The 27,789-nt window shown below is 43.1% G+C and overlaps 3 protein-coding genes across 3 annotated transcripts; all 3 read right to left on the bottom strand.

The window, feature by feature from the left end:
• Positions 1 to 977: 977 nt before the first annotated feature.
• On the bottom strand, positions 978 to 4,208 carry slc25a1a (solute carrier family 25 member 1a). Its single transcript, XM_071898229.2, has 9 exons — positions 3,971 to 4,208; positions 3,281 to 3,388; positions 3,049 to 3,148; positions 2,332 to 2,470; positions 2,126 to 2,210; positions 1,654 to 1,758; positions 1,358 to 1,473; positions 1,210 to 1,283; positions 978 to 1,092 (listed from the first exon to the last, which is right to left on the bottom strand). Exons 1-9 carry the CDS (start codon positions 4,206 to 4,208, stop codon positions 978 to 980), a joined length of 1,080 nt encoding a protein of 359 aa, XP_071754330.2.
• A 1,123-nt stretch (positions 4,209 to 5,331) lies between these two features.
• Positions 5,332 to 8,071, bottom strand: LOC139910723 (F-box only protein 39-like). The gene is made up of 6 exons (XM_071898113.2): positions 7,611 to 8,071; positions 7,260 to 7,431; positions 6,587 to 6,883; positions 6,007 to 6,231; positions 5,552 to 5,728; positions 5,332 to 5,454 (listed from the first exon to the last, which is right to left on the bottom strand). The coding sequence occupies exons 1-6, from the start codon at positions 8,069 to 8,071 to the stop codon at positions 5,332 to 5,334; spliced, it is 1,455 nt and encodes a 484-aa protein (XP_071754214.1).
• A 14,011-nt stretch (positions 8,072 to 22,082) lies between these two features.
• On the bottom strand, positions 22,083 to 24,113 carry LOC139910710 (uncharacterized). The gene has a single exon (XM_071898090.1). It carries the CDS (start codon positions 24,111 to 24,113, stop codon positions 22,083 to 22,085), a length of 2,031 nt encoding a protein of 676 aa, XP_071754191.1.
• Positions 24,114 to 27,789: the final 3,676 nt, after the last annotated feature.

The following is a 27,789-nucleotide window of genomic DNA, read 5'->3' on the forward strand; positions in this document are numbered from 1 at the left end:
GTACTGTAGAGACAGTTCAAAGTCAAAATCCATTTCAGTACTGCGGTGTGCTTGGTTGTGTCTGGCAACAAACTCTGTCCCTAGTTCAGTAGAGTAAGTACTTGGTGAATCAGAAGACACATGTATGGTTTCATAGAAGTAAAAAGTGTTCACTCTCTACAACATGTACAGTAACAATAGTCATAGAAAGCTAAATCGTAACAGACATATTTGATATCCCTTTGTGTTAAAACAGTCTCAAGGCTTTTTTTTTTCCTGCCCCCTCTAACTTGAACCTTTGGTTAAATAGTGCACATCTCATTGATTCCTTGTGTTTCTAGCCTCTTTTTGAATTCATACTGATGGTCTGCCAGTATGACTCATAAAAAGAAGACTCAAGAAATTGAAAGACATTGAGGTTATGCAGTGTTTTCATCCTACAAGTTCTGTCAGGGGCACTAGAGTGCACAGATTAACCAATCTATACATCATCTACTTGTTAATTTGATGTACTCCTTGATTTTCTTTAAAATAAGATTAGCCCTACTTCATTCCTAAGTCTGACCACTAAAGAAATGGGAAAAGTCGGGAAAAATGGTAATGGGGTAACCAAATGTTTTGAAGATCTCCTCTAGTTGGGCTGTTTTGTGCCACTTAAGTGCTGATGAACAAGCCAACAGGTTCACTGTTTTCCATTCATCTAGGGAATGAGATTCAAGGGTCAAGGGTGAGGGGTAAGACTGGCCCACAGACTAATGCCTGACACCAGTTTAGCAACAAGCCACTACTTCCCTTATATTCACCCTGTTAAGGGCAATGTCCTACAAATCGTAGAGTAAACTCTATCCGTTTATTTAACGCATCAGAGAGTAGCCTGGTCAAGCTGAATAACGCTTTGATCCTTTCTTGGCTATGTAGAGAGCTATGAACTAGAATAGTAGAGCTGGTCAGTTACACGTAGCATGAGGCGCTGGTCTGCGCTTCCCTCTCTGGTTGGTTTACTGCGTCTTCCATACATTGTTGAGTAGTTTGACCACCTCCTCATAGATGACGAATACTATCGCCACGTCCAAGCACACGCGGCCAAGCCTAGGAACTGTCCCTTTGTAGAACCTACAGGTAGGACAAGATGAGATAAGGTGCCATGGCTCATCTAGAGTCTTGTATACTTGTTACAGCTGTTTGAAAGAGGAGCAAAAGAGTGCATGGATTAGGATCAGGGTTACTCACGCCTGTGGTCCTTCGTGCTTCAAGATCTGGAAGGCACAGTCCACTGTATTTTTGTACCGGTGGGCCTCCAAACCCTACAAAAACTCAGTGTCATTCAAAAGACAAACCTGATCACAGGAATAAAATCGTAAGAGTGTGTGTTCCTTACCTGCATTCTTGTCTTCACCACATCTAGAGGAGTATTGCCAAAAACGCTGGCAGCTCCTGCTGTTGCTCCAAACATTGCAGTGACAATGGGGTGCATCTCACGCCTCAGGTCATCACCTTGGAGACCAAAGCATAAGGCTCGTGTTAAAAACGTCAGAAATGACACAACAGGAGGAAAATATGTCTATTCTTAGACTCAGGCTCATACACAAGTACAGATTTGCAGCAAAATGGATTATGAGTAGTAATAAAAGATGGGAACATTGGACTTTTTTTGAGGGAAGTTGGCTTTCTCACCTTTGTACCAATTGCGTAGCGCGTTCATCACATAGAATCGGATGGCCTGATTGGTTCCTTGTTTCAGCACAGTCGCAGTCAGTCCCTGGTATGTCCCTCTCACACCTAAATGAATTTAGATATTAAAAAGATTTTACCTTTATGTTCCATTAAAGAGCACAAAACACACATGAGCATGCACATGGGAGTACACATACATACAGTCTAGTAGGTAAGCAGGGCTAAAATATTCACGTTTTAGGTATTTAGCTGACAGCAGAAATTAGAACTATAAGTCACGGCAGTAGAATAAGTATTAATTCCTCGATTGTCAACATTACAAGTAAACAATAACAAGTACAAGGGTCACAGCGACAGCACCCAGACAATAGATGTAACAAATATTCCTGTCTCTCTAAATGTTTGTGTGTTAGAGAAGTGCAAGGTGAAGAAATAAGAGCCACCCATATGTTGAACCAGCCTGTTCTCTTACCCTGTTCTCTGATAATCTCACTGACTCCATGAAAGAAGCCTCTGTAGCGTGGCCGAAGGGAACACTGGTCATGGATCATCTTCACCTGCCAGAAGAAAACCAATCAAAAGAGGAGCCCATTTCATCAATCCATTGTTCATTCAGATAACCAAAATGAGGGACGGGCTTCCTGAGAAACATCTGTGGTAACGTTTAGCTCCACCAACCTTGAGTGTTTCCATGGGACAGACTACCACGATAGCCTCTGCTATCCCTGCTCCTAAACCACACAAGAGACTCCTTGTGTTGTCTAGGCGACCAGTGGCATCCCGCATGGGGTTACTGAGCATTTCAAACGTCCCGAATCTGAGAGGAAGAGCAGGAGATAATAATAATAATATTAATTATGAACAAAACAAACCTCAACAATGAGGGAACGTTTGTGCAGCTGACTCCATTAGAGCCCATAGCTTGTTAAATGTGAGAAGATGCAAGATGAAATGTATTTGCACATGGCTCTAAGTGGCAGCAAGACGTCATTTTGAAAAATTTGAACTTCAATACCTAGAAATCATGTAACGTGACAGCAGTAAGCTGCACACAGCACGCTCATGTTTATCAACTTGGCCGGTCTATGATGCTTTATACCAAAGGGACAAGAGAGACAAAAGATCAAATGTTGGTGAGTCCAGCTTTCTGCTTTCTGCTGTTTAAGAGACGGTTTTGTATTTCTCTCTTAAATTTCGATTCATCACTTCCTTTGGGTGAAGAAGTGCCCATAGCTGACACCAGAATTTCATTTAGACAAATAGGTTGAATCTATGGTGTCTCAATTCATGGGCCAACATTGTGATTTACATAAAAATCTTCCTGCTAAGTGTAGCTGTAAATGTAAGATGAAAAGAGTATAGGGTGTCTGTGTGTGTGTGTGTGTGCCGCCTCACCTCACTGCAGACTTGGGGATAGATCCATATAGCAGAGAGCTAAGACCCCGATACAACCCTCTGAGACCATGGTCCTGCACAGTCAACTTCACACAGTCACCTGCAGGCATAAATACAAACACACACACACACACAGTACCCAAGGGTCAGTAACACACCAGCAGAAGTCTAGTACACATGTGCATTCAGAGAGCGGTCACACACACACACACACACACACACACACACCTACCAATCCCTCTGTATCGGGGTGGGTTGGCTCTCTCATCTAGCTGCAGTTGTGTCTTCACATATTCTGTAGGAAAGGTGATACAGATCTCTATACCTCCTGCAATACCACCTAGGGGAGAGGGAAAGACTGGGTGAAACTCTGTTTTCAGTATCTGTGGACGGTAAGCAGATTTGTTCTGGAATGTTCCAAGAGGATGAAGATCACCTTGTCAGCATTTCTCTTTCAGTATTTACCCAGATTAATACATGATGAAGTCATTCTAGTGTAATGGATATGCTGATGCTTGTTTGTTAGTGTTTTAATTAAATTCTAATGTAAACTGCTTGTATTGAGGTGGACAGAATAGCTTGTACTGAATGTAGATAACTGCCAGAAAGTACCCTCAGTTCTAGGTAATAGGTAACATAAACCCTTCAGCATCTTTATAGAAATGCCTATGCTTCTATAATGAATACAAATGAACAGATAGTGAGCACACATGACAGATAATACCCTATAAATAAATCAGACAAATAAACAGATCCAAGATATACATGCAACTAGCATGAGTTGATGACTGGGTGCATTTTGACCCAGTTCTGCTTGGTGGCGTTAATGGGCGACAGACTGAGATTAGGCTGTGCGGGTTGCGAGAGATGATCAGAAAATATAGGCAACTGTCTGGGGTGAATATGTGTGTTGCAAATCTACCTGCAAGGATGGCCTTTCCGGGATGCGTTGTTTTCCTTCCTCCGATTGCAGCAGCTGCCAGGTTTCTCCTCGCTCCATAGGAGTGGTGGTGAACCGGGAGGGAGCCCAGCCCCGCCGCGGCTGCAGCCAAACCCCGGGATGGGGGTTGATGATGGGGTGCTGCGGTCGGGCATCCACGCCTTACACCACTCTCGCATGGCCCCTCATACACCGAGAACGGCTTCAGTATTGAGGACATTTTGGTCGTCAGGTCTGGCTAAAATCTCCGCCTGTGGTGGTCGCAGCTCAGTGGCGCTGGTCCCACTCGGACAATGTCAGACAGCCCAGTCGACAACACAGGCGCACCAATGTGGCGGGGGAGGGCTCATTAATATTAAAACAGCAGTCAGGTGATGGGGCAGACCATTGGCTCAGCCTGCTGCCTAATGCCATAATTCAATCATGTGACTATGCATGACTTCTGGCAACCAATGGCGTGGACGATACTGGGTTATTGATCCAGTGGAAATACGCAACATTCACTGAAAAAAAAAAGGAAATGTCGCGACTAATTAATTAATTGTCCGACAGTCATTTAGTATGGAAATCTAGAGCAAATGTCCAATGTCCAAAACACATACCCAGGGCTGAATATGTAGTGGTAAATTAGTTTTACTCTGGAAAGGCATACATTTATGTTGTTTTTTTCCCATAGGAACACCCTATCCTCATAACACTTGGATCGGGTTGTTACTACTTATTATAAAGTGTGCTATGAATTTACCTTATGAAGATTTATGCCAGTCTAAAAAAGTAGATGAACTACTATATTCCACAAATAATGGGTTTATCCTCCACTGCATCCCTGGTTGCACCTTGTCTGTTTTGTGTAGCCTCTGTCTTGCAATGTAATAGTTACTGTAAACAATGTGGGAAAAGATTAAAACCTTAGCTTAGAGTACAGTTCAAACCCCTGGTAGTGAGACAATTCATGCAGAGCAATTGCAAACAAGATACAAATATGATATATTGTTGTTGCCTCTGTTAATCCCTGTCCCTTTAAATAGTGCTTTGGCCATGCCACAACACACACACACACTACCTCCCCCTCTCACCCTTTACAATGAAACTAGGTCAGTGTTTCCATCCCCCCAGAAAGGGAGAGAGGGCATCAGTCAGCCCCAATAGAAATTGAAATGACCAAATATTGTTCATTTTGGTACTTAATTGTATAGAAAGAGACATGAAGTACATATTGTAGTAGCCAGTTTATTTTGCTTTGCTGAAATTGATGTCCATTGTAAATGAGATTACAGTGGATGAAGAAAATTTTGGTGTGTGCCTGACTGGGCAAACACCCGCTCCTGCATTTGTACGTGTGATCAGATAAAGGGGTAGACTATGACCGAGAAGTTGAGCTCAGGGGGCAGATGTTGGTAGCAAGACATCAATTCCTCCACCTGGTCATCCTCGTCTGTGTCCTCATTCAGAGAGTAGATCCCCACCTGGGGAACAACATCATCATCATTGTATGTGAAGGGTGTGTGTGTTTGTGAGTGTATATGCAGATTCATGCATGTTTTATTTGAATTTTTGTCTCACTCTGATGTCATTGAGTCGGCTCCTTTGATTCAGTCTGTTCTGCAGTAGCCTATCCACGGTGCTGATTTCAAGGAAGGCCCAGACTCTCAGCCGCTCCAGACACACACACACCTCAACCAGGTCCAGCAGCTCCTCATCCAAGGCCTCATTGCAGTTACTCAGGTCCAGGGTCAGATTCTGCATACAGCCAGCAGAGAAGATCATTGTGCAGAAAGTGAAAATCACAGACTTACCTACAGCAAATTCATCTTATCTTTGAATTAACTTGGTTGGATTCAAATCAAATTAATCTGATCCTTGGCTAAAGGGTTACTGTTCTCTCCTGATACTCTAGGTACTGTAGATTAAGGGGAGGTTGCTAAACTGGATTGCCATTACATCACATCACACATCAACCACTTAACACCACCTCTCTAGACTTAGTTCCCCTGTTGCTCCCTGCTCAGCCCCCTGACCTGCAGGCTGTGCCTGTATTGAGGCAGCATCTCAGTAAGGACAGGCTTGGCGCTCCAATCTTCATCAGAGGAGTAGCAGGCTGTCATGGTGTACTCTGTGAGGGGAATCTCAGGTAACAGTATCCTAGCTAGTCGGTCAGTGTTGACCACGTGCACCACTTTAAGCTTGACTTTCAGGTCTGGGCAGCTTGATGCCAAGCTTGCCCATGAGCTGCCACGCACCACCTAGACAGGAGAGAAGAGGAAGCAGAGACCGGAAGGAAGAACAGACAACGAATGAGACAACTGGATATTTAATTTTCAACAGTGGCATTTTCAGCACTTTATGACTTTATGATCCCAAAGCATCTGCACTATTATCATGTCAAGAGGGATATTTCACTTGGCGGAGCAGTTAGCAGCTCAGGACACCATCCTAACTAAGGGTGTGTGTCCTTACACTCAGCTCCCCTCATCTTTAGGTGGGGATGGGACTTGAACCCAAGACCACATGCTCCCCACTGGGCATATCCCAGGGCAGTTGGCAGTGTTGATACACTATTCAAACCAAGCCCCTTTCACCTTTCTCTTTCCCCCTCACCTGTCCATGGGGCTCACTGGAAAGGCACTGCAGTGAAAATGTTTGCAAGGTGTCCTCATCCCATTGGTTCCTCCATTCCGGGGCTTTGCTCCCCAGAGCCAGCAGCAGGGCATCTGACAGACAGGAGTAACTGAGGCTCAGGCTGGTGAGGCTTCGCAGATTGTGCAGGATGTGGGGCATGATGGGGTTGAGGTGGACAGACAAGGAACTGAGGAAGAATTCCTCCAAGTCCAGAGAAGAGATACAGGGGTTGAAGTGCCTCTGGGAAAGTGACAGGGTTGAGAGCAGCTCCAGACCCTATGGGTTAAAGGAGAGAAAAGGATCAAGAGAGGGGAAGGCTGTTCTTTAATGTCTTTAAACTATAATGTCTATGTTTTAAAAAAAGTGTAAAAATTAAAAGAAAAGTACAGCCCGGTATAGTTCTTTCTGAATACGACAAGGGAACTATGGGTGTTGTGTCGTAGTTAGTTAAATTTTCACAATAATATCACTTTTACTTTCTTTTATTAAGAAGATGCTCCCCTAAAAGAACAGACACAATTTGTAGTTGTGTCTCAGCTGTAACATACCTGAACTGGCTTTTCAGTGACCACGAGCACTGTGGCGAAGCACCGTCGTAAACATTATCTGCTGAAACTTTAGCTTTGGATTGTTAAAAATGTGTTGTATTCACCTGAGGCAGGGAGGTACGCATCCTCCTCAGCCTAACAGAGGTTAGCCGTGAGGCCCCTTGGCGGAGGAAGAGAGTCAGGCTGTGCACCAAGGAGTTCTTGAGCCCCCACGTCCAGCAGCGCCGGTCCAGCTGCAATCCTGCAAGGGAGAGGGACCGCAACTGAACCTTTGCCCTGGGGAGACAAAAGAATGCTCACTTTGGGGAGTGATGACAGATGATCTGAGGGGAATTAATCATGTCAATGAATTATGCCATGTTCAAGAACAGATGGCATCATAGGAAACAACGATACAATCTATTTCGTTTGGACAGGCCCACTTTCCACTCCTGGTACACCAGACATTCCTTTACCTGGTGAGCTCATCAAACAGGTCCGTGATTGTGCGTTGCAGTCGCTGGGCCACCATGGAGCTGCGTGGAGAAGGACACACACACACCTCCAGCCTCTCCAGGTAGCTTCCCAGGGAAAGGGCATAGGCCATGGTGGAGGAATGTTCAGAGAGCCTGTGTTTTGATAGCCGGCCAGAGAGATGGAAGCAGCGGGAACGCCAGAGAGAGGGAGAGCACATCACAGAGTGCCAGTGACGGCACACCAGGTCCGCAGACATGCGATCACGGTTGCGCAGCCACCGAAACACATGCCTCAAGCACACATCAGGAAGTGACCCCCAACCAGCTGCCCTCTCTAAGTAATAATCAATGTGATTTGTGTCTTCTTCTTTTGTCTGTTCCTCAACCTCGTCTTCTCTTTTTTCTCTCTCCTCCTTTTCCCCTCCCATCCCTGGCATGGCATTATGATCCTCTCTGTCCATTTTAGTGTGGGAGATCCCAGGATCACAGAGTTCACCGAAAGACCGTATTGTTGGGTGTTGAATTTGAAGTGGGATTCACATTCAACACTGCAGCCAGTATTTGTCAGGAGTAGGGTGCTGGGGCTTTAGGAGTTCTCTGAGCTGTAGGCTGCTCTCAGGTTAGGCCAAAGTCACAAAAAAATCAGTAGAAATGCCAAAAGGTTATTAATCAAAAAGTGGGTGACACAGAGCTGCCAGATATTACAGGCAGTCCTGGGTGAACCACATTCTATCTGACATGCATAAGACATTATGGAATGCCATAGTGGTCAATGTTATTCCTCTATTGTGACATCTGCTACATCCAACATCACAAACAAACAATTCTCAAATTAATTTTTAAGCAATGATCTTCCCTCACTTTCTTGCAAACATGCATTCTTGCTTTCATATTTTAGAGAACATTTAATGGGAGAAAAGAGGAGATCGATCTTGTACACATGCAGTTTATTGGTGGTAACATAAGTTAAAACATCACAAAGAAATTAAACATGTCCTCAAAAAGAAAAAAGAAATTAACATGGCTCAGCTTAACTTGACTGTAAACAGACAGTTGTTTACTAACACAAATAGATATTGCACATTTTTGTAATTGTTGGGTCCACAGAATTTCCTGAGAGTGATGGTTTAGAGTGTAGAGAGCAAATTAAAAATGTTTACAAAGACATAAACTATTAGTAACATGTTTCTCAGATGATGACTCCATTTATTTCTTTAAGTTCCTCAACCCATCAAACAGCAGACATTTTGCCTGTACAGAGAGAGAAAAAGAAAACAGTCATAGACCAACTTAGTAAGCACTGTGATGGCATCTCTGGAATTGTGTTTTGTGGACAGTGTGTGCTTGCGTACATGTGTGTGTGTGTGTGTGTGTGTGTGTGTTTCCCTGTGTCTGTGCCAACCTCATGCCAGCGGAGTGTGTCAGGTGGCAATCCTAAATGGCAGTGAGGGCAAGTGTGTGTCTGATCGGGCAGTTCCTGGTTCCTGTGCCCCCAGCAAGGCCCCTCGCTGCCCCACAGAGGAAGACGTGTGGAGTGGGAGGAGCAAGCGACGCCAAAGTGAGGTCGAGGGTCTGTCTGGTAGCTCACTTTCCGGCCACTAGAGGGCAGTGGTGACAAAGGATCTGAGTCTTGCTGTAACACAGCAACACAGTGGAGTGGAGTTAAAGGGAATGTGCTTGACAAGTTCATGACTGTTGGATTAGCAAATGACTTGACTTAAGTAGTGGCATCAATAGCAATAAGGAAGGGAAAAGTTACCAATGCTCAAAAGGTGCAAACAAAAGGAAATTCAGAGAATCACCATGAACACTAACTTCATCTGGTTTTCTATCAAGGCGTTCCCTCCAGCACAAAGCTTTGTCAACTGCAACAGTCCTATATTTATATCCGCTGCACTTCAAACGGCATGTAGGCTACAGGATATGATCAATCGCTGAGTTAAGAACCCAGCCTTCTCCTGGGAACTACCATCACCAACACCCTCAAACAGGATCAAGAAGGCCCAGCACAGGATGTTCTTTATGAAAACCAACAGAGATCCATTTTTAAAAGTCAACAATCAAAAGCATCTTCACATCCTCCATTACATTCTGAGATAACTCAGCCCACTGCTGGTCCAAGGACACGATCCAGCAGGTTGTCCACACTAAACAGGTCAGGAACTGCATGCAAAGAGCAAAGAAGAGTGTAGGAAGGACTGGAACTGACTCTGGACATCCAGGAAACCATCTGATCCAAAAACCTTCCTCTGAGAGAAAAACTCATCCCCTGTAAACCCTCGCAAACCTTTGACTGCGTCTCATCACCCTATAGAACTGTCTGTACAGCTTAGTATTTCCACTGTTTATTTCAATGCTATTTATAATTGCTCATGTGTTTTTTGCACACATTTGCAGTACTATAGTATTTGTAAAACCCTGTGTATTTGTGACTTGTGCATGACACTTTTTAGCCACAGGAATGAAGGTTCTCCAATGTGTATAATTTATCTCATACATACCAATACGTCTAGTATTTAACCTTCTCTTGGGACACGAGACCAGTGCAGTATTGGTCACATACTACTCTGCAGCTGGAACTATATCGTATGTCATTCTGCTCAAACACACAGCTACATACAGAATGTTGAATACATATATACTGTATATGTGCTATGTATAGTTTACTATCCAGTGAATGCCTTTCAATGGCTCCTTGAACTGTATTTGAAGCCACGGTGTCCTTGCACCATGTGTTTTCGTATCTGTTAGTTCTTAATATGTCTTTGCACCAGTGTCACCAAGACAAATTCTTTTGCACATGGAAATTAAAAGGGATTGTGGCTCTAATTCAGTTGTTTGTGAGATGAAGAATATTCAGTGCCGAGCTCTGCCTCTAGTGATCATCCAGAATTCACAGAACCATATCAATGTATCAGCTGAACAACACCGTCTCAGTGGAATAACTTGAATTTAGTCAAAAATGCTGTAACCTTTTTGGGAGCTTGGGGACGATACTGAGAGTCAAGCGACCTCAGGCAATACCAGCAGGGTTCAGATGAGCGGTCTGTGAAGACACAAACACAAAAGTGCAGCTAAGCCCCCGAGCATACAGATACACAGACCCACATTAATGGTCACATTATGTATCCTTTAATAGCTTCAAATGAGCGCATGCTGTGATCATTTTGCAGACACAAATTAATTTGTTGACACGCAGCCTCTGAGGACCCACAGGTCCCATATCAATCAGCTCTCCAAATGACTTACTCTGTGTGCTGGAGGAGTGTGATGACAGTGAGGGGGTTGCCTCTTCCTCTGTTGGCAGGGGGGACAGTGGGAGGCAGTCAGCATCATCCTGTGGGTTTCTGGCAGTCAGAGTCTCCTGCGGTAAGGTCGCTGTGTCACTGATACACACATCCTGTTGACCCCCCCAGCACACCTGCAGCATCACCCGCCAAGGGAAGAATGGGGATAGGTGTAAAGAAAGATGTGTGTGTGGCTATCATGGTGATAACTGATACGGGTCAATATGAGTACACAGAAAAGTTTCCACTGTTAGTAAGTGTTGATTTCTGAGTGAGAATTATGAGAGAGTTGACTGGAGAGTTTTTTGTTCACTCAAAGCTTATATGGCTCTGGAGGGAGTGTTCAAAACTATCTACAAGTGTTAAATTAACTCTGATAGTTGTGAGTTTATGTAATTTAAACACTGGCATAGTGTTGATTTTTTCACTCTCAGAGTTAAATTAGCACCGACTGATTTTGCTGTTGAATCTGACCTGACTGGGCTCTGCCTCTTCATCATAGGTTCCGCTGTCATCCTGGTCGTCTTCCTCTGCTACATGAAGCTCGTGGGACTCGTTGCTCTCTCCGCTGCAGTTCTGCGTCAGTGTGTCAACCGGGGTAGAAGTCTTGCCACTGAGGTTTTAGAGAGAAGCAGCAGAATTAGAAAACATGCCCTTCTAACCACCTAACTAGAAGGTTATCAGCCAGCCAATCTTCAGCTGATTGCACTGACCGAGCCTCTACGGTTACACTCCAGGCGAACACCTGATGCGGCATCAACATTCACACTCTCCTTTTCTTACCATTGGGTGCATTCTCCCTCTTCCTCCCTCTCTCCCTCCATCCCTGCTCATGGGTCTCCCTCCCAGGGTGCCTGAAGTGTTATTTTCTCTTAATCCCACCTTTCTTTGACTTTTCCCCTCTCTTTCTCTGCCTCGCTCTGTCTTTCCCCTCTCTCTCTCTGTGTGCTCTCTCTCCTCTCCCTCTGTGCGAAACGGAAACTCCGGGCTTTTAATATTTGATGTGTCTGAATAGCTCACAAGCAGCTTTTCTGTAAAGAGTATTCAGGTGAGGGCTCCGATGTCACTCTGGTCTAGTGTGCCCTAGACCAACACTGCAGACAAATTAATTCAACTCATATAAAATACCTTATTGATATCTGGGCCCCAAATTAAACTGAACATTACTACGCCCAGAATATTCCATTTATCAGAATCAGAATCACAACTACAAGGAATGTACAGGGATTTATCTTGGTGCAGAGACTTATTTACAATGTTAATTTCAAATACATTTGAAACCCAAAAACCTCACTTCTAATTTTGGATGATACAAACCCATGACTGCTGTCATCATCACTGCCTAATTTCTCTGAACATCAGATCTTCGTCTTCTCTTACCTTCTAAGTTTCTGATCACTGATTGATTTGTCCAGAAAACATAAAAACTCTTGAGGTACTATTGCAAAGCCTTTACTGTCCATGCATTTTAAATTTTAGTAAACTATAGATATATAGATAGATAGATAGATAGATAGATAGATAGATAGATAGATAGATAGATAGAAATGTCTAATCTTTGTGCTTCTTAATTTTTGAAGTGACACAATTGTAATTGTTTTTGTCCAAAGTAGATCAGGCTATGGACCTCATGTGTAGATTAGCTCTTAACACCTTGTATAAAACTGACAAATATGAAAATAAAAAAGCCCAAAACAAATAATGTAGAGGTTATTAAGAGGTGACTTAAAAGAACACAATGACATGACTTTTGTCAGCCTCAGCTCCTAATACGTCTTATTCTTTTGAGTTCATTGAGTTCAGTGGTGGAAACAGGGCTGCCATCTTGTACATAGAGCTGCAACATGACTGCATTGTAAGTGTGTGCATCCTCCAGTAGATGGAGGGAGAGCGTTTCCTTCATGGCTCGTGTGTCTGATCAGTGGACAAAAAAGACCTGCAAAGCCCCATGAGCGACCCATGGAATCGCTCTCTCTCTCTCTCTCTCTCTCTCTCTCACACACACACACACACACACACTTTGCCCATTTTTTCTTCATCTGCCATTTCACTTTCTCCATCTCTTTTTCACTTTCTCCATCACATGGTTCATGAGCAGCTCTTACATGACTAGTTCTCTAGTCCTGGGTTAACTCCTTCACTATCATTAGTTTGCCAATGCAGTACATTGTAACTCTGGATAGGCAGACATGAATGTGAAATTCTGCCAAAATTCATACAAATTTTGTGTGACTTGGGTTTTAATTTTGTAGTTGTTATGAAGAGCTGTGGAATGTGTGTGTGTGTGTGTGTGTGTGTGTGTGTGTGTGCGTGCATGTGCATGTGTCGTGTGTGTGTGTTGTGTGCCGGCGCACACATTCATGTGTGTGTCTGGATGTGTCTGCATGTAATTGCACGGCAGGTAGAGGGTAATTTGAGTGTTTTTCCTGTATATGTGTGTTTTTTGTGGGAGGAGGGAGACAGGAACATAAGTGGCGATGACTCACCAGTCTTTTGTGACAGTGGTGCAGAGAGAGTGCCTTTCACCCATTTCTCTCCCTTGGGGCTCGCATACAAAACAAGAAATGGGGAGAGGAAAAAGGAGAAAAGGAGAGGAAGATTGGGCGGTGGGGAGCATTAGGGAGGAGTGGGGGCATGGATAATGGGAGAAAAAAGGAAGGAGATGGGGACGAGGGTAGAGAGTGAGAAAAAGAAAGAGAAAGATGAAAGGAGGGAGCAAAAAGACAAGGGTTGAAGAGATCATAAACAAAGGATGCGGTATCAAGGGAGAGGCCTTCGCAGTGCTGCCTCTGTGGTGCTAATGGCTAGTGAAAGCATGGTTGATGAGGCATATTATGTGGCAAAGATTATGTTCAACAATGGTAGTTTAACAGACAACAAAATTAACGAACATAGCAGAGTGAGCGGCAGTGGTGAGGTTCAAAATATTGTGGGAAAAGATGAGAGAAGGCTGTTTTGAAAAGTTATGATGAGCTATGATGTATGGAAATGTTCAAACATTAGGTTTTGACTCTTGGAACAGGTTTCACAGTGACAGACATATCTCTAAAGAAATTATCAGTTATTTGGTTTGCATGCTTCAAATAGAAGTTCTGCCAGGTGAATCTAGTTTTGCAAACTGATAAAGCCATTATGTGATGGGCCAAGCCCAAATGCACCATTTACAACCAAACTATTATACCATCATATTGTATATATACATCACATTTTCTTGCCTTTGCAGCTTCCCCTATTGTTCAGTTAGAGCATGGCTTTAAAGCTATTGTGGCTGGATGGTGATGAACATGTTCCAAGTTCATAGTGATTAGATATCCTGACATGGATAGACAGGCCATCCTGTCTTGCAAGTTCAGTGTCTAAAAATAATAGAGCCATTTAACATAACATGGAAATAATTGTGACCATAATGTGGTGATGATGGCAAAACGGTGGGGGACTTTGTTAGAAAAACTTTTACCAAAAACGACAGAGTCACTGAATTCAAAGTAGATTGCTCTTTACTCGCAGCGAGGAATCAAAACAGACACTACAAGAGTACAAGATTTTGATTGACTATTGTCAGCCAACACGTGAGTTTTATACAGTCATACAAATAAGCCTCGCCCTAATGGCGGTTACACAGTAACTTCTGTTCAAAAGAGGTAACGGCTCACAAAAAGGAACTTCGTATATGTTCGTATATGGGACTGTCTGTCCTCAAGTGTGTTACTGTTTTTGACCATACTATTTTAGAAACAGAACTTCATGACCTTTAAAACCAATGCAGTTGTGAAACAGTTCAACGTATTCATTTCGGTAATTTTTCCATCAGACTTGAAGTATGGTCTGTGATTAGTGCCACCTCCCGGAGAAATCTGAAGAAAAGAGGAAAAGACATGTCCAAACACCGTTTCTATAGCCTGGTAAGACCATCCTGATCACGTGACCTCACATTCTGTTTCGCTCCATGGATCAGTCTGGACTTCTAGCCGCCCACATCGATTTCCTGAAATTACAATGTAACCGGGCCAATCAGGGACTGCGTCGTAGTTGATGACGTAACCGGGCCAATCAGGGACTGCGTCGTAGTTGATGACGTGAAATATAGGCCGCCACTGGCAAAACAGTAATGGTGTCTCCCGAAGCAACAAGCGTTAACGTTAACGTTAGTAGAGTAAACACAGCCATAAGTGCAGTTATTGCAGAAATAGACTCAATAACAACAATTAAACAAGAACAAGAGTATGCACTAGCGGAGTTTCTCGGCGGAAAAGACGTTTTCGCCGTTCTTCCGACTGGATTTGAATTTGGATTCACTGATTGGCTGAAGGAGTTTGTCTGTCAAGGCAAGTACTCCCGCCCACTGAAATCGATGTGGGCGGCTGGAAGTCCAGACTGATCCGTGGAGCGAAACAGAATGTGAGGTCACGTGATCAGGATGGTCTTACCAGGCTACCGTTTCTATGCAGCGTGTATCAATCACGCCGTGGTCAGCGCCTTGAATGGAAACTAAGCTATGGGGTTTATCTACTGTAAAACTCTATGCTATTGATTTTTTTCATTTATTATCTGAACCTTTTTAGGCTATTAGTTTTATTAAACGATGGTGTCTATAAATGTTGTCTCAACAACAGTGCTTACTCATTGATACGTGGCAGTGACAGCTTCTATCAACAACAGTGCTTTCATGACGGTGGCGGCGCTTATCCACACGTTATGTGTTAGCGACGTAAATCTCAGACTAAGAATTTCTAGGCAATAACGTCTGTAACGCCACCGTGAATTAACCAACCACATTGCTATGTCGCCGCAGCGTCGCCGTCAGTAAGAGAAGCGTGTAACCTATTAGATCCATTCAAATTTTAGGCAGTTTTATTGGTGGTGACTCCACCATCTCCTCCTCCGACTGTGCCTGCTAAGATGGTACTAACTACAGCCCATATTGAAGAGCATTGTCTCTACATGCTGCTGACTAAGAATGGTGTTTAGCTGGTAGAAAATCCAGTATGGCAGAATTGGATGGCCAAGAGGAAAATATGTAGAGCAAGCTGAGCAAGCAAAGTGAACCAGGCTTGATGTAATTAAGACAGCAGTTATGACCTTTCAAAGCTTTTAAATGCAAACTACAATTATACTGCGCCCATCAGGACACAGTATAATTGAATATTGAATATGGCCTTGGATGCTAAACTCTGTCATCTAAAGCAAAACTAAGCAAACAGGAAAAAACAATAACAAACATATGGTGAGTCTGCTGTGCCCATATTGGAATGCTTTTTTATTAAAGGAATGCTATATATTTCAATATGGAAGGGGCCAAGAACTTTATGGGAATTTTCAAAGTTTAGGCCTTGACACTTAGCAGCTTTCAGGTCCTGAACAGCCAGACAAATTACAAAATGATTGAAACCAATGATTGAACCTTTAAGCTGTTAGCTCATGGGTAATGCGCACTTTCACCAATCAAACCGAGCTGACTATAACTTTATAATACCCTAGAGCATGTAAATCAAATCTCATGGTATTTGGTCAGCCAGATTGAGAGATGAATTGTTTAAAAATACCAGTTCGTAGCTGGTTATCTAGTCCCCTTGTGTACAAAGTTTCATGATGAATGGACAAAGTGTCATGGTGTTATTGCCAGATACAGTATGTAAAAGTCATTAAAGGCATACTGAGTAGGATTTTGCTGCTTGTGGCTTAACACAACTTTCAAAGTTGACCCCTCCTCCCTGCGGTTGCCAGAACGATAAAAACCTACAAAAAGTACAGCGAGGCAAAACGCCAAGCAGACAATGCTCGTTCCAAAACGAGAGTGAATCTGTTGGCTTTCACCTGTTGGAGAGTATTGAAGGAGAGGCTGGGGATGAAGAGTGACGCGGAGCTGCCGTCTTTTCTGTTGGAAAGGTGGGAGCCGGTTAGCTTAGCCATCAGCGTTTCTACAATGAAGCTACGCTAACGGTAGCTAGCTGTCAGCTCACGATACACACTAGCTCTGACCAGTTGCTCTGTATTAGAGTTCGGACCGCTACCGTATAGCGTGGCTTTTAGATATAAAATGATTCAGCAGTGGTTTTGGTTGCAGGCGGACACACCTGCTGCCAAAAGGTTGACGCCCAGAAACGTCCCGAACATTCAGAAATAAGAAAATCCAGGCAGAAGGCAGGCTCTCTGCAGACACACACACTGTCACAGACTACCAATGGACCATAAGTAAATTGAGTAGGATCATTTTTGGATGAGTTTATGCTATTTCAAGGGGGGAAATCCTGCTCAGTAGCCTATGCCTTTAAAGTTTATTGCCAATGGCAACTGCATTGCTTATCAAGTTACATTGCTTTCTTATCCCACTCTTTACTCGGTCCACCATGCCATGGACAGACTTTGGTGATGATTTGTCAAATATAGAGGAGCGTAATTGCTTTTCAAATTCACAATGGCAGAAAAGGCATCATGGCAAACCTCGATGGTCCAAGAACTAAAGTGCAAATAAACACATTCATTGCACCAGGCCGACCATAACTTTGGACAGTGCTGGTCATTTACTTTCAGTATGCAAACTACTGTATTAGGTAGGCATTATTGCAAGTTTGAACACTATACATATATACATACATTATGTATAGAAATGATTGTTTAGGTAATGCCAGGCTGACATTTGAAGTTAAAGGACGTGCCAAAGTCCTACCGCTGTACAAATACATTTTCTTCATTGTTTATTCGAATTATGAATATCTTATAGCTGTATTAACCAAATATTCAACAAAGAGTGACTGCAATAGCACCACCAATGGTTGACAGTTCTCAGTTTCTGCTTTTCTAAATACATGGGCTTCTCAGGGCCAAAAGTGATGAATTGCTTTGCTTTCTGTGTTTTTGTCTTTTCCGGCAGAACCTGGATGTACACCAAATTTCGTGCCTGTGAGAGTTCGGGTTTTTGAAAAATTCGAATTGCAATTTAATTATAGCCACCCATCAGGCAAAATAAAAAATAATTACACTAAGTAGGTAATGTTATCTAAAGCTCGACACACAATTACCCATTATGTTGCAAAGTTTCAAGTCTCTCTTGTGTAGCATCTCACAGGAATGTGAATGTGGGCAGGGGAAATAAATATGTAAATAGCAGCATCTCAATAATGCTTTTGTTGTCCACTGCCTGGCAACAAGGTCTAAAAGAGGACTTTATAATATGGCCTTTTTTTTCATACAATGTGTCAACAGCCTCTGCCTGGACCTCATTTGTTACCACAGGACAGCTGCTTAAACATATTTCCAGGTCTCATACATTTAAAATTGCTGAGGGACAAATCCCTGGAATAATGGGATGGATTAGCCATTTTTCATCTTAAATACTCCTTCATCTTTGTCATGTTCTCTTATCTTACATGTCATTTTCTGACCAAATAGTTTTTACAGGTTTAAAGAAATTAACAAAAAAAGAACTGAATTCACACTTGTATACAGATATGTATTATGTGTTTGCATTTATGGTAATGCAAGTAAAGAAGTGTGGCATAGAATTTGGCTCAAATAACTGTTAGGCAAAGTCATTAAAGGTGCTATATGTAGCATTTTAACTTCAATAAATCATTACCACATTAATTAGTATAATTACTGTGAACAAATGAGACTAAGACTAAGGGGACTGGCAGACTCTATCTGCCTCTACTCTGCAGTTTACATTGTGTGCTACTGGGTTGGATTTCGGGGGGAAATCTGCTGGATTGCTTTATGGCACAAAACAGGAAGTGGGCCGCTGTTCTACATGGCGCATAGTTTTAGCTCACCTTGTCAGAATGCATATTCCTTTTTCTAAAAGGGTGTTTGTGGCTCTCATCCTTGTTGATCTCCAAAACAAAGCCATGCGGAGCGACGCAGAGGAGGAAACTTGTGACAGGAGGCAGCTGAGTTTATGGGAAATGCTCTTAATTTTGAGAAACACAACCAATACCACTGGTGTGAGATAGAGGCTACCAATCGCTTCAGCCAATTATACCAAAGTATCACAATTCATTTGACAATGTTATATTGGTGTCTAATAATGCTAAACATTGCACCTTTATCAAACACTAGGAAGGGAAAAAAATGAATGAGAATCTCTTTCAGATCACAGCAGATGTGAATATACACAATATTTAGATTTTGTCAAATGAATTGCTGATGATATCTGTAATGATTGCTTTTAATATTAGAATTACATGAAGTGAAACTTTTCAAGTTTGCACAGCAAAGTCTGACAAAGTTGGAGGCTTGTGATATTAAAAATAAATTACAATATATCTAATATATTTTGGACTGATTTAGTCTAAAATATATTTTCCCATAAACCACAACTCAAATTTTGTGTACTGTTTTGTCCGCAAAATTTGTAAATTTGGTTTCAAAATCTGTGATTTTAGTTTTTACAAATTTCATTCAAGGAGATTTGGTAGGATGAAAGACAGCCAATGTATTCCACTATGATTTTTTTAGTAGAAATGTGTCACATTACAAAGAACTGAGGCATCACACTTTGTTCACAACTTTGTTGTTTTTAGAGTGCTATCATCCTTAAGGCAATCTGCCACAACAACAAACATCATACTCCCTCTCATTGTCCAATTGGATACTTACAGTGGGTACAAGGTGCAGTTAAAAAATCTGGTTTTATAACATGGGTTCCAAGAATCACTCGACAAAAAGCCAAGATATAGCCATGAGAGATGCAGTATCTTTCCAATCAGGTGGTTAGCAAGCTGGTAAGATATCTTAACGTTACTATCACATCATATTCACAGATTGCTAACAATAGTCTGTGTTTGTACCCAATAACAGTGCAAACATACATAAGGTTTGTTTTGATGCCGAACAACAAGAACCAGAAGCACTTTAAGGAATTACAGCCGAGGGGCATACTGCCTGTATGAGCTGAGTGTGAGGGGGAGGCATGGAAACAAGATATGGCAAAACCGGTCCACCAAACACCTTTCCACCAGGCGATTGGTTGGCTCCAGGCAGGAGCTAACATGACTCAATCATTATCTTGAATGCCAGCAGCTAAATTACTATACAGCTCAAAGAGAATTTGTGTGTGCGTGCATGAGTGTGTGGTCCTGCGCAGTAAAGTGTACAGATGGATGACTCATCCACCAATCATGTGACTCATCAATCACTGCAGTTACCATTTCCCTCCCTCCTTCTGAATTTTCCCCTTCTTCAGTGATTCCTCTCCTTCTCACTCTCATAGGTTGCCCTGTATTTTACTTACCGTTCTTTTTGATTTAGTCTTATAATATTATAAACACTCTACCTCTAGAGGTTTTTCATCTCCACATTGATGCTACTGCTACAGATGTGCTAGCTGTAGCTAGGCTTCAGCTCACTGCTTTTCATAGTCTATAATGTGTGTTCATTTGTTTCCTTTAGTCGTAAATCAAGCATTCTTACTATGTTTGCTACTATACAACATAGCACTCTCCAAAAAGCCATTAAAAAAACTGAGCTTTAATAAAATAATTGCTTTTATTTTTTATCTTATAGCAAAACTAGTAATCATCATGCTGTTATTTACACATTGCACGGGCATATTTATTTCACACTGTACATCTTACAATGCTAAAGGTGACATCAACAACAACACTCTCCTTTTACAAGACAGATGGCTTCACTGTGGACACAGTGGCCCTCCTCCTTTGAGATTTCATTTTTTATGTTCACAGTTTAGTCAGAGAAACAACCATCTTGATTTCTCCATACTGTTTTATTTTTTCTCTTTTTTTTGTTCATTTTTTTGTTCATTTTTTAAGATGCAAGTAGAAAGACGTGCATTTAACGGTTTAAGCGCAATCCCTGACTCCCCGGCCTGAAACTTTTCTATGAATTTCTTCTGAAAATGAACAAAATGTTTGTTGCCTCTTGGTTGATATCTGTTTTTAACGCTTTTACAGGCTGCAGAACAGATATTGTGACTTCAAGTATTTTTTTGGAAAAAAGGAAAAGTAGAGATAATGGATGAAAAGCAAGACAAATGAGAAGTCTTACACCAGTGGCAGCAGAACAATGTGCGAAAACGGCAAGACATTGGTGAGTAAAGATGTTTTTGAAGATGAGAGTGAGGACTCCTAAATGAGAGAAATAAGAAGGACTCCTAAATGGTCAAGCCAGGAGTATTGTATCATGACAACCAAGTGATAGTGATGGTGATATTGATGATGGTGATCTGCCATAAATATGTTTACACAATAACTTCTAGATCCCAAAATGATTGAAAACCCTTAGTCCACCAGGTTGGAAGTGTTCAATGTTGAAGTTTGTGCTTTTGGAGTCCATAGGGTTTCTCTATTGGGACAGTTTGCAATGATAGTAGTATTATGCAATATGATATTTCCCTTATATAACAATGGTGCTTGTAAGGCAAAATTCTGAATCTTGAGTTTGAAAAACTGAAATGTGTGTATTTGGCACCTTTTCAAATTGCAGCTGTTGAAAGTTGTGTTGATCCAATCGGGAATAAGAAAGGCAATTACACACATCAAATACAACAAAAGTATTCTATGACTGTCAACTTTTGACTATAGCAGTGTTCAGTTTTCCGTCACTGTTATATTTGTGTAGCTAAGAAGTCATTGAACTACTTTAGTTTTGTACTATGCCATACAGAATATAAACAAAGGATACAAAGTGATGTTGTAAACATGGGTCTCTTACAATGGGCACATTTGCTTGTGAATGTGTCAAAATGTGATTATGTGTGTGTGTGCGTGTGTGTGTGTGCATGTGTGTGTGTGTGTGTGTGTGTGTGTGTCAATGTGTGTGCGTGCGTGCATGTGTGTCTGTGTGTGTGTCCTCTAGAAAACTCTGAAATATGCATCAGAGATTGACCTGAATGGAGGCAGACATACACCATGGTATGTTCTGTTTCAAAATGTAAACTGAGCAAGAGGCTGAACATGGTTACAGGGAGCTGAAACTGAAACCCCTTCATCCTCTCCCTGACCAAAAAATCAACAAAAACTACAGTGAAAAAAACAACATAAAAGCAAAACTTTTTACTTCTTGACCCTTGCATTTCCATCAGGCTCAAAACACAATCCTCCCCTCCCATCCCCATCTTATCTCCTCTGAGTCTTTTTTTTTTTTTTTTATCTCTCTTTTAGCTTTACTCCAGCTATCTTTCTCCCACCTCTGTTGGTCCCTCTGTTCTGACAAATGTCCAAAAAGTCTCTTAATACATTCTGCGTTTCATGTAGATCCTCTCGATAAAGTTCTCCAGTTCCTCCTCACTGTCCAGCTGAGGCACCAGCCCGTCTTCCTCATAGTCATCTCCCGGTGTGACTTGTGGGTAGTAGTAGGGGGGTCGCCTGCCTCTCCTGGTTGTGGATACTGGTTTTGGGGGAGGTAGGGGTTGGTAGGTCCGTGGGTGAGGAAGGATATAGTTAGAGATATAAGGGGTGAGAGGCAGGCGTGGGGCTGGCTGCTGCCTCCAGCCCTGTCCGCGGCCCTTACCCCCGGCCCGGAGCCTGCGCCTCGGGGGCTGGAGGTCAAGGTCCTGGGGGCCGAATGGCTGGTCTCTGGAGGGGGGAGGCTTACCATAGTAGCGTGGTTTGGGATATGGGAAATAAACGGGGTAGTAGGCTCGATATGGCTTCTGGTAGTATGGATAGGAGGGGAAGGCTAAAAACTGTTTCTGGGGTTTATACCAGTAGTCAAGCTGCTTCTGAGGCTTATACCAATAGTCCTGCTTGTATGACTTTACTTTATCCTTTTGCCATTTCTTGTTGGACTTGTACATGTAAGGGGCCTTCTTGGGGTTTTTTGAGGCTGTGTAGTGGTAGATAGGCGGAGCAGCCAGAGGAGGAGGTACCAGAGGCCGGAAGCGCGGGGCGACAGGTTTGATGTTGGTTGGCTGCTGCTGCAACTCTTTCCTTTTCTTCTTTTTCTCCTCCACATCGCTGATAATCTCGACCACGTCGTCGGCAGGCAGGTGCAGCTTGCTGCTGATCTCAATCAGCCTGTCGATCATTTGCTGGTCCAGGTCGTCGTCGTCGCCGATGACCTCCTCGGAGCGCTTGTCCTCGGCGGTGTTGCCGGCGGCCCCCATGCTGCTCTTCTGCCGGGGCTTCATGTATGGCTGCTGTTTCCTCCCCATATACTGCAGCAGCATGTCGGAGGCGATGTCTGCCAGCCTCTGCTCCTCCTCTCTGGCTCGCTCCGCCTCCTCCTGCTGCCTGAGCACCTCCTGCTTCTCTGCGCGCGCTCTCGCCTCCTCTTCCATATGGGAGAGGCTCTCCTCTTCTTCCTCGACCTCCTCCTCCAGCTCCTCTCCCTCGTTCTCAAAGTCGTCCATGAAGTTGCCCCCCTGGATGGGTTTGTTGCGTGCCTGCTCCTCCTGCCAGTGCAGCTTCTTCCCTGCGCGCGCTAGCTGGGTGTTGTATGCCTTGTAGCCCTTCAGAGGAGGCAGGATCTCGTTATCTTGGAGACCCAAGTCAATGTTTTGGAAGTAGCCTCTTATTTTGCGCTGCAGAGAGAGCTCATCCCCCCGTGACATGGAGCTGGGTCTGGCCTTCTCTATCAAACTGACTAAATCGTTTCCCTCCTCCTGCCCCTCTTCCTCTTGTTTCCCTCCGTCCTCACTTCCACTATCAACAGGAACCCCCATATCCTCCACCAACCAGCCTTGATCTTCCTCTGACCTTGTATTTTCATCATCTTCCTCCCCTTCCTCTAAGTCACCACCCTGAGCAGCCGTCAAACGGCCTACCATTAGGCGTTCGATGCCCTTCTCAGCCCCTCCCCCCTCCTCCTCTTCAACCCCTCTCTCTCCCTCCATCTCCCCTGCTCTCCTTATCTCACCGCCCTCCAAGCTTCCCATGGAGAGCGGTTCCTCACTCTGACCCGCTCCCCAGTCTCCGTTTCTGCTCTCCTGAATCTCCCTTCCCCCCGGGTGGTCCAGGGCCTCCAACAGAATGGCTAGCACCCTGGCAGGGTCCGTTGGTTTATCTGAAGGGTTATCTTGACCCTGGCCCGGGGCCCGGTCTGCCGGCGTGTCGACAGGGCTGGAGAGACCCGGGGGCGGGAACGAGAGGAAGGGGGTGAGGCTGTCCTCTTTGCGATCTGTCCGGGTGCGCCCCTCCACCCCTCCCTCCCCTCCTTCACCCCACACAGGGGCGGTGCCAGCCAGCTGTGGAGTGACAATGAGCAGGACCAATAGGATGAGGTGGGCTGTGGAAGGGGCGTGACGACAGGTCATGACCATGCAGAACTGGCAGGAGGGAGGTTAAGCACCTGAAGAAGAAAGAAAGAAAGAGGGTGGAGGGAGGAGGAGGAGGAGAGAGAAAAATTTGGGAAATTGTGAATGATTCATAGCGGAGATGGCAATACACTTTGTGGCAGTGTCTCTCTGGAATCTGGTGTGTGTGGAAGTTCAATGGCCATGCATTACATTACTGCTATTTGAATAATTTCACACTGTACAACAATTCAGTTATAAGGTATGTGTGAAAGTATACGAGGATGACTGGTAAGCAATACTTAATTGGCTTTAGAATCAGAACATATGAATGGAGAATTAACATAACCTACTCAATTCTAATTTGCATAAATTTGGACCGTCCACCATGAAGCAACCATAACGAAAATCCGTGAGGATTTTGAGCAGTTGGTCTTTTTAGATCAAGGCGAACATGCAGCGAAGTGCTTTCTGGTGAACCATGCCAGATCCAACAAAGAAAGTTGCACGATTCTCTTTAAGATAGATAGAATGGTTAGCGATTTTTTTTTCCTCTGAATGTTTTTGATGGAATGGAATATTCCAGTTTATAACATTTCTCATTAGGTCGATTTTTTGCCATTGTTGTGTGACCTCGAGCTGTATGGAGACATGGAGATGAAGGTCTGATCTGACCGTAAATACCATAAACCCCATATTGGTCAGTAGTGGTTCTTTCGATATTCACCATTCAAAATGCCCAGGTTATTCAAGGGGAAGGTAATATTTTGCATACAGCAATTCCACTATGAAACTAAACATTAGCCCATTTTTGCCTGTAATCGTGCGTTAACCGGGTCATTATCTTTCCACCGCGCGGATGAATTTGATGGAGAATATTGAATGGTCACATCTATTAATGTTTTCCCATGAGATTTAACTGAGTAAACTACCACAACAGCAAAAAGACACGTTGATGAACTGACTGTTCAGTCTCAATTTCAAAATTAAAGGTATTACAAAAAATGTCTCACCTCTTCCTCCAAACCAACCAAACCATAACGCATGCAACTGCTATTTCAAGCGCACAACAGCTACTTCGTTTTAAAATACAGAAAATAAAAATGAATCCGAGATATCTCTATTTTAGGTGTGATTTTGGTATTCCATGCGCCAAAGCGATGTGACCATGAGACTGGTATTAAGGCTGCACGCACGGAGAAGTCATGCGTAAAGCCGGTAGCTACGGCAGGTTATTTAACCCTACGGTCCCTGAATCGTCCATCCAAATCGTAATTGAGCACGATGTCATATTTCAAGAGATAAAGCCTTTTTGCACAAGGGACGGGGAAACGGTTCAGAAAGAAACATGGCTTTGTCCTTGTGTAGTAGGAGCATGTTTCTGAAGTCCTCCTCCTCTGTGGCAGACAGTGGTGGAATGCAGTCAAACACAATTTGGGGCTGCACGACTCAACGTGCAGCCTAATTCGCAACTATTTCTATTTTTTCTAAACTAGATCAGCAAGGTGGGAAACGAAAAAATCAGATTAATAATCTAACTGGCCTGCCGTATAATGGTATTGTAATTAGCCAATTCACCTGATAATTAAAGTATTTTTCTGTTTGCTGCTTGCTTTAGTTTTTAAATCCTAAAAAATGACACACTTCTTGGTTCCATTCTCATTTGAAAAGACCGAAAATATATAAAGGGGCTCCTGAGCGGCACGCGCACACAGATATTCATTAGACATAATTGTTTGCGCATTCTAGTGGCTTTATTCTTCACCCACCTCCCAGATAAACGGATTCCACTGGGTTCCTATATTATCAGTATAATAATATACTAATAAATACTTGGGATTGTTCAGAAATGTATCGACTTATTAACTTATTTTAAACATTAATCCGATTGAAAAAGCATTGGAAAATGGTTAAAACAATATTTATCGATTAGCCAAAGTTACAAATGTATTCACTTCCACGCCGTAATAAAATTATGATAGAAAAACGATCACATACCTACTTAACAAATAGCAAACAACCAACAATCGGTGTAGAAACACATAGGTTAATTCTTCTGGTAAACTTAGGAGACTGAAAAAAATGCATTCTTCCACACACCACAAGCCTCAAACATCCCTCTATTCCTCCTGTTTTCCCGTCCAGACAAAAACGAATAATACTGTAAAAATGATAATAATAATAATAGCCTAATAACAATAATAACAATAAAAAATGTCCCAAACCAACAAATAAGGATGGCTTGGGTGTTTCTGCATGATAAGGAGTGAGATTTCGTTCCACTTACCTGGAGTCCCACTGGGGGGGGAAAGTGGTGAAACTCACAACGCGGATAAAGCCAAGATTATTTCATTAATAGTGGATCAACAGAGAGAATTTCTGTCTTTTTCCCCCCGCTCTCTTCAACCTATAAGCAACATTAAAAAAAACAAACTGGTGGTGCTTTATTTGGTTGTGTGGGATATTTGTATCGCAGCTGAACTGGTACTAATGTACAATTGAGTGAGTGTTTTCAGCACCGCGGTCAGCGCAACTTTATTGTATATACCCTCCCCGGACCACGTGACCCCCCAACCTGCAGGCTGTGCTGACGTCACGTCCATTGATAAGAATGTTGGTGTCGAGATGGAGCTGTGAGTCTAGGCTGGCCCCAGCTGATGAATGAACGGAAATGGCATGAATGAAATAGTACTTTTCCTCAATGAAAAGAGAAAATTGTAGAGATAGCGCTGGTACGCAGCCATTTTCTTTCTCGCATATTAAAGGTTGGTGTGCAGCTTCTTCCTCCCTTGTTCCTTCCTTCCTCTCTTCCAGCTTGTTTCAGATTCAGGAGCAGGAAAAGACAGAGTGACCTCGTTCACAGGCTATCAATTAGGGTGATTTGGTGACGTGCTCCAAAGAATCAATGACTTGCATCTGCAGCACACTCCAGAGCCCTATTCCTCTCACAGCCCGATGGTTGGGCTTTTGTTTGAGGTGCCCCTGATCCTCTGTGGCTGGCCCATGGGCCATGGGAGCAGCCGTGCTTTGCTGCTCAATTTCTGCCCAATTTCCTGGGCTTGCACAATTTTCCACCCCTTGTCTCACATCGTTTCTGGCTGCTCTCCATCTGTCAACAGCAAATTCTGCTCTTAGACCATGCTCTCTCATTATCATTGTCTATCACGTCACAGAGACACAAATCAATAATTTTCATCCACAACACAAATCAGCGCATGTACATTTACTGCTGGGAAATACGCTTTGTGAATTGGTATTATAATTAGTGGCTCTAATTCTTTGATGCCCACTCAAGGAGATGAAAAATGCAGCAAAATGGACATGGGTTCATTTTTTTGTTGGAAAGCACTAATTGGTGCGATGTGGAATCCACATAAGCCTGTCCAAAGGTTATACAGTCTTGCCTCAAGCATCACGATAAGAATTGAACGTTTGAGCTTGCTGAAGTAAATAACTCAGCGGGTTGACATAAGAGCAGCTCAGAGCAATGCTTTGTTTACATGACCCACTCATGTGAATTCACCTGTGCTCCTTTTATCATGTTCCTTTCTGCTCTATCTATTTATGTTGCAATAAAAACAACTTCGCCTCTGCTGCCATTCTCTTTTCGGCTCTGGCTAACTTTCAAGGTCTGCTCTAATGGAGCATTTTGTACATTATGGTTCAAGGGCAAATAAATATACGGCTGTGTCTGGTACCCAGC

Source organism: Centroberyx gerrardi, chromosome 11 (assembly GCF_048128805.1).
Source record: "Centroberyx gerrardi isolate f3 chromosome 11, fCenGer3.hap1.cur.20231027, whole genome shotgun sequence".
NCBI classification, from domain to species: Eukaryota; Metazoa; Chordata; class Actinopteri; order Beryciformes; family Berycidae; genus Centroberyx; species Centroberyx gerrardi.

Coding starts and splice junctions, on each gene's coding strand:
- slc25a1a (XM_071898229.2), bottom strand. CDS start 4,208: ATGTCCTCAATACTGAAGCCGTTCTCGGTGTATGAGGGGCCATGCGAG. Junction 3,389..3,970: donor CGGAAAGGCCATCCTTGCAG/GTAGATTTGCAA, acceptor CCTCTCCCCTAG/GTGGTATTGCAGGAGGTATA. Junction 3,149..3,280: donor ACCCCGATACAGAGGGATTG/GTAGGTGTGTGT, acceptor TTATGCCTGCAG/GTGACTGTGTGAAGTTGACT.
- LOC139910723 (XM_071898113.2), bottom strand. CDS start 8,071: ATGGACAGAGAGGATCATAATGCCATGCCAGGGATGGGAGGGGAAAAG. Junction 6,232..6,586: donor CCAGTGAGCCCCATGGACAG/GTGAGGGGGAAA, acceptor TCTCCTGTCTAG/GTGGTGCGTGGCAGCTCATG. Junction 5,455..5,551: donor GCCGACTCAATGACATCAGA/GTGAGACAAAAA, acceptor GTTGTTCCCCAG/GTGGGGATCTACTCTCTGAA.
- LOC139910710 (XM_071898090.1), bottom strand. CDS start 24,113: ATGGTCATGACCTGTCGTCACGCCCCTTCCACAGCCCACCTCATCCTA.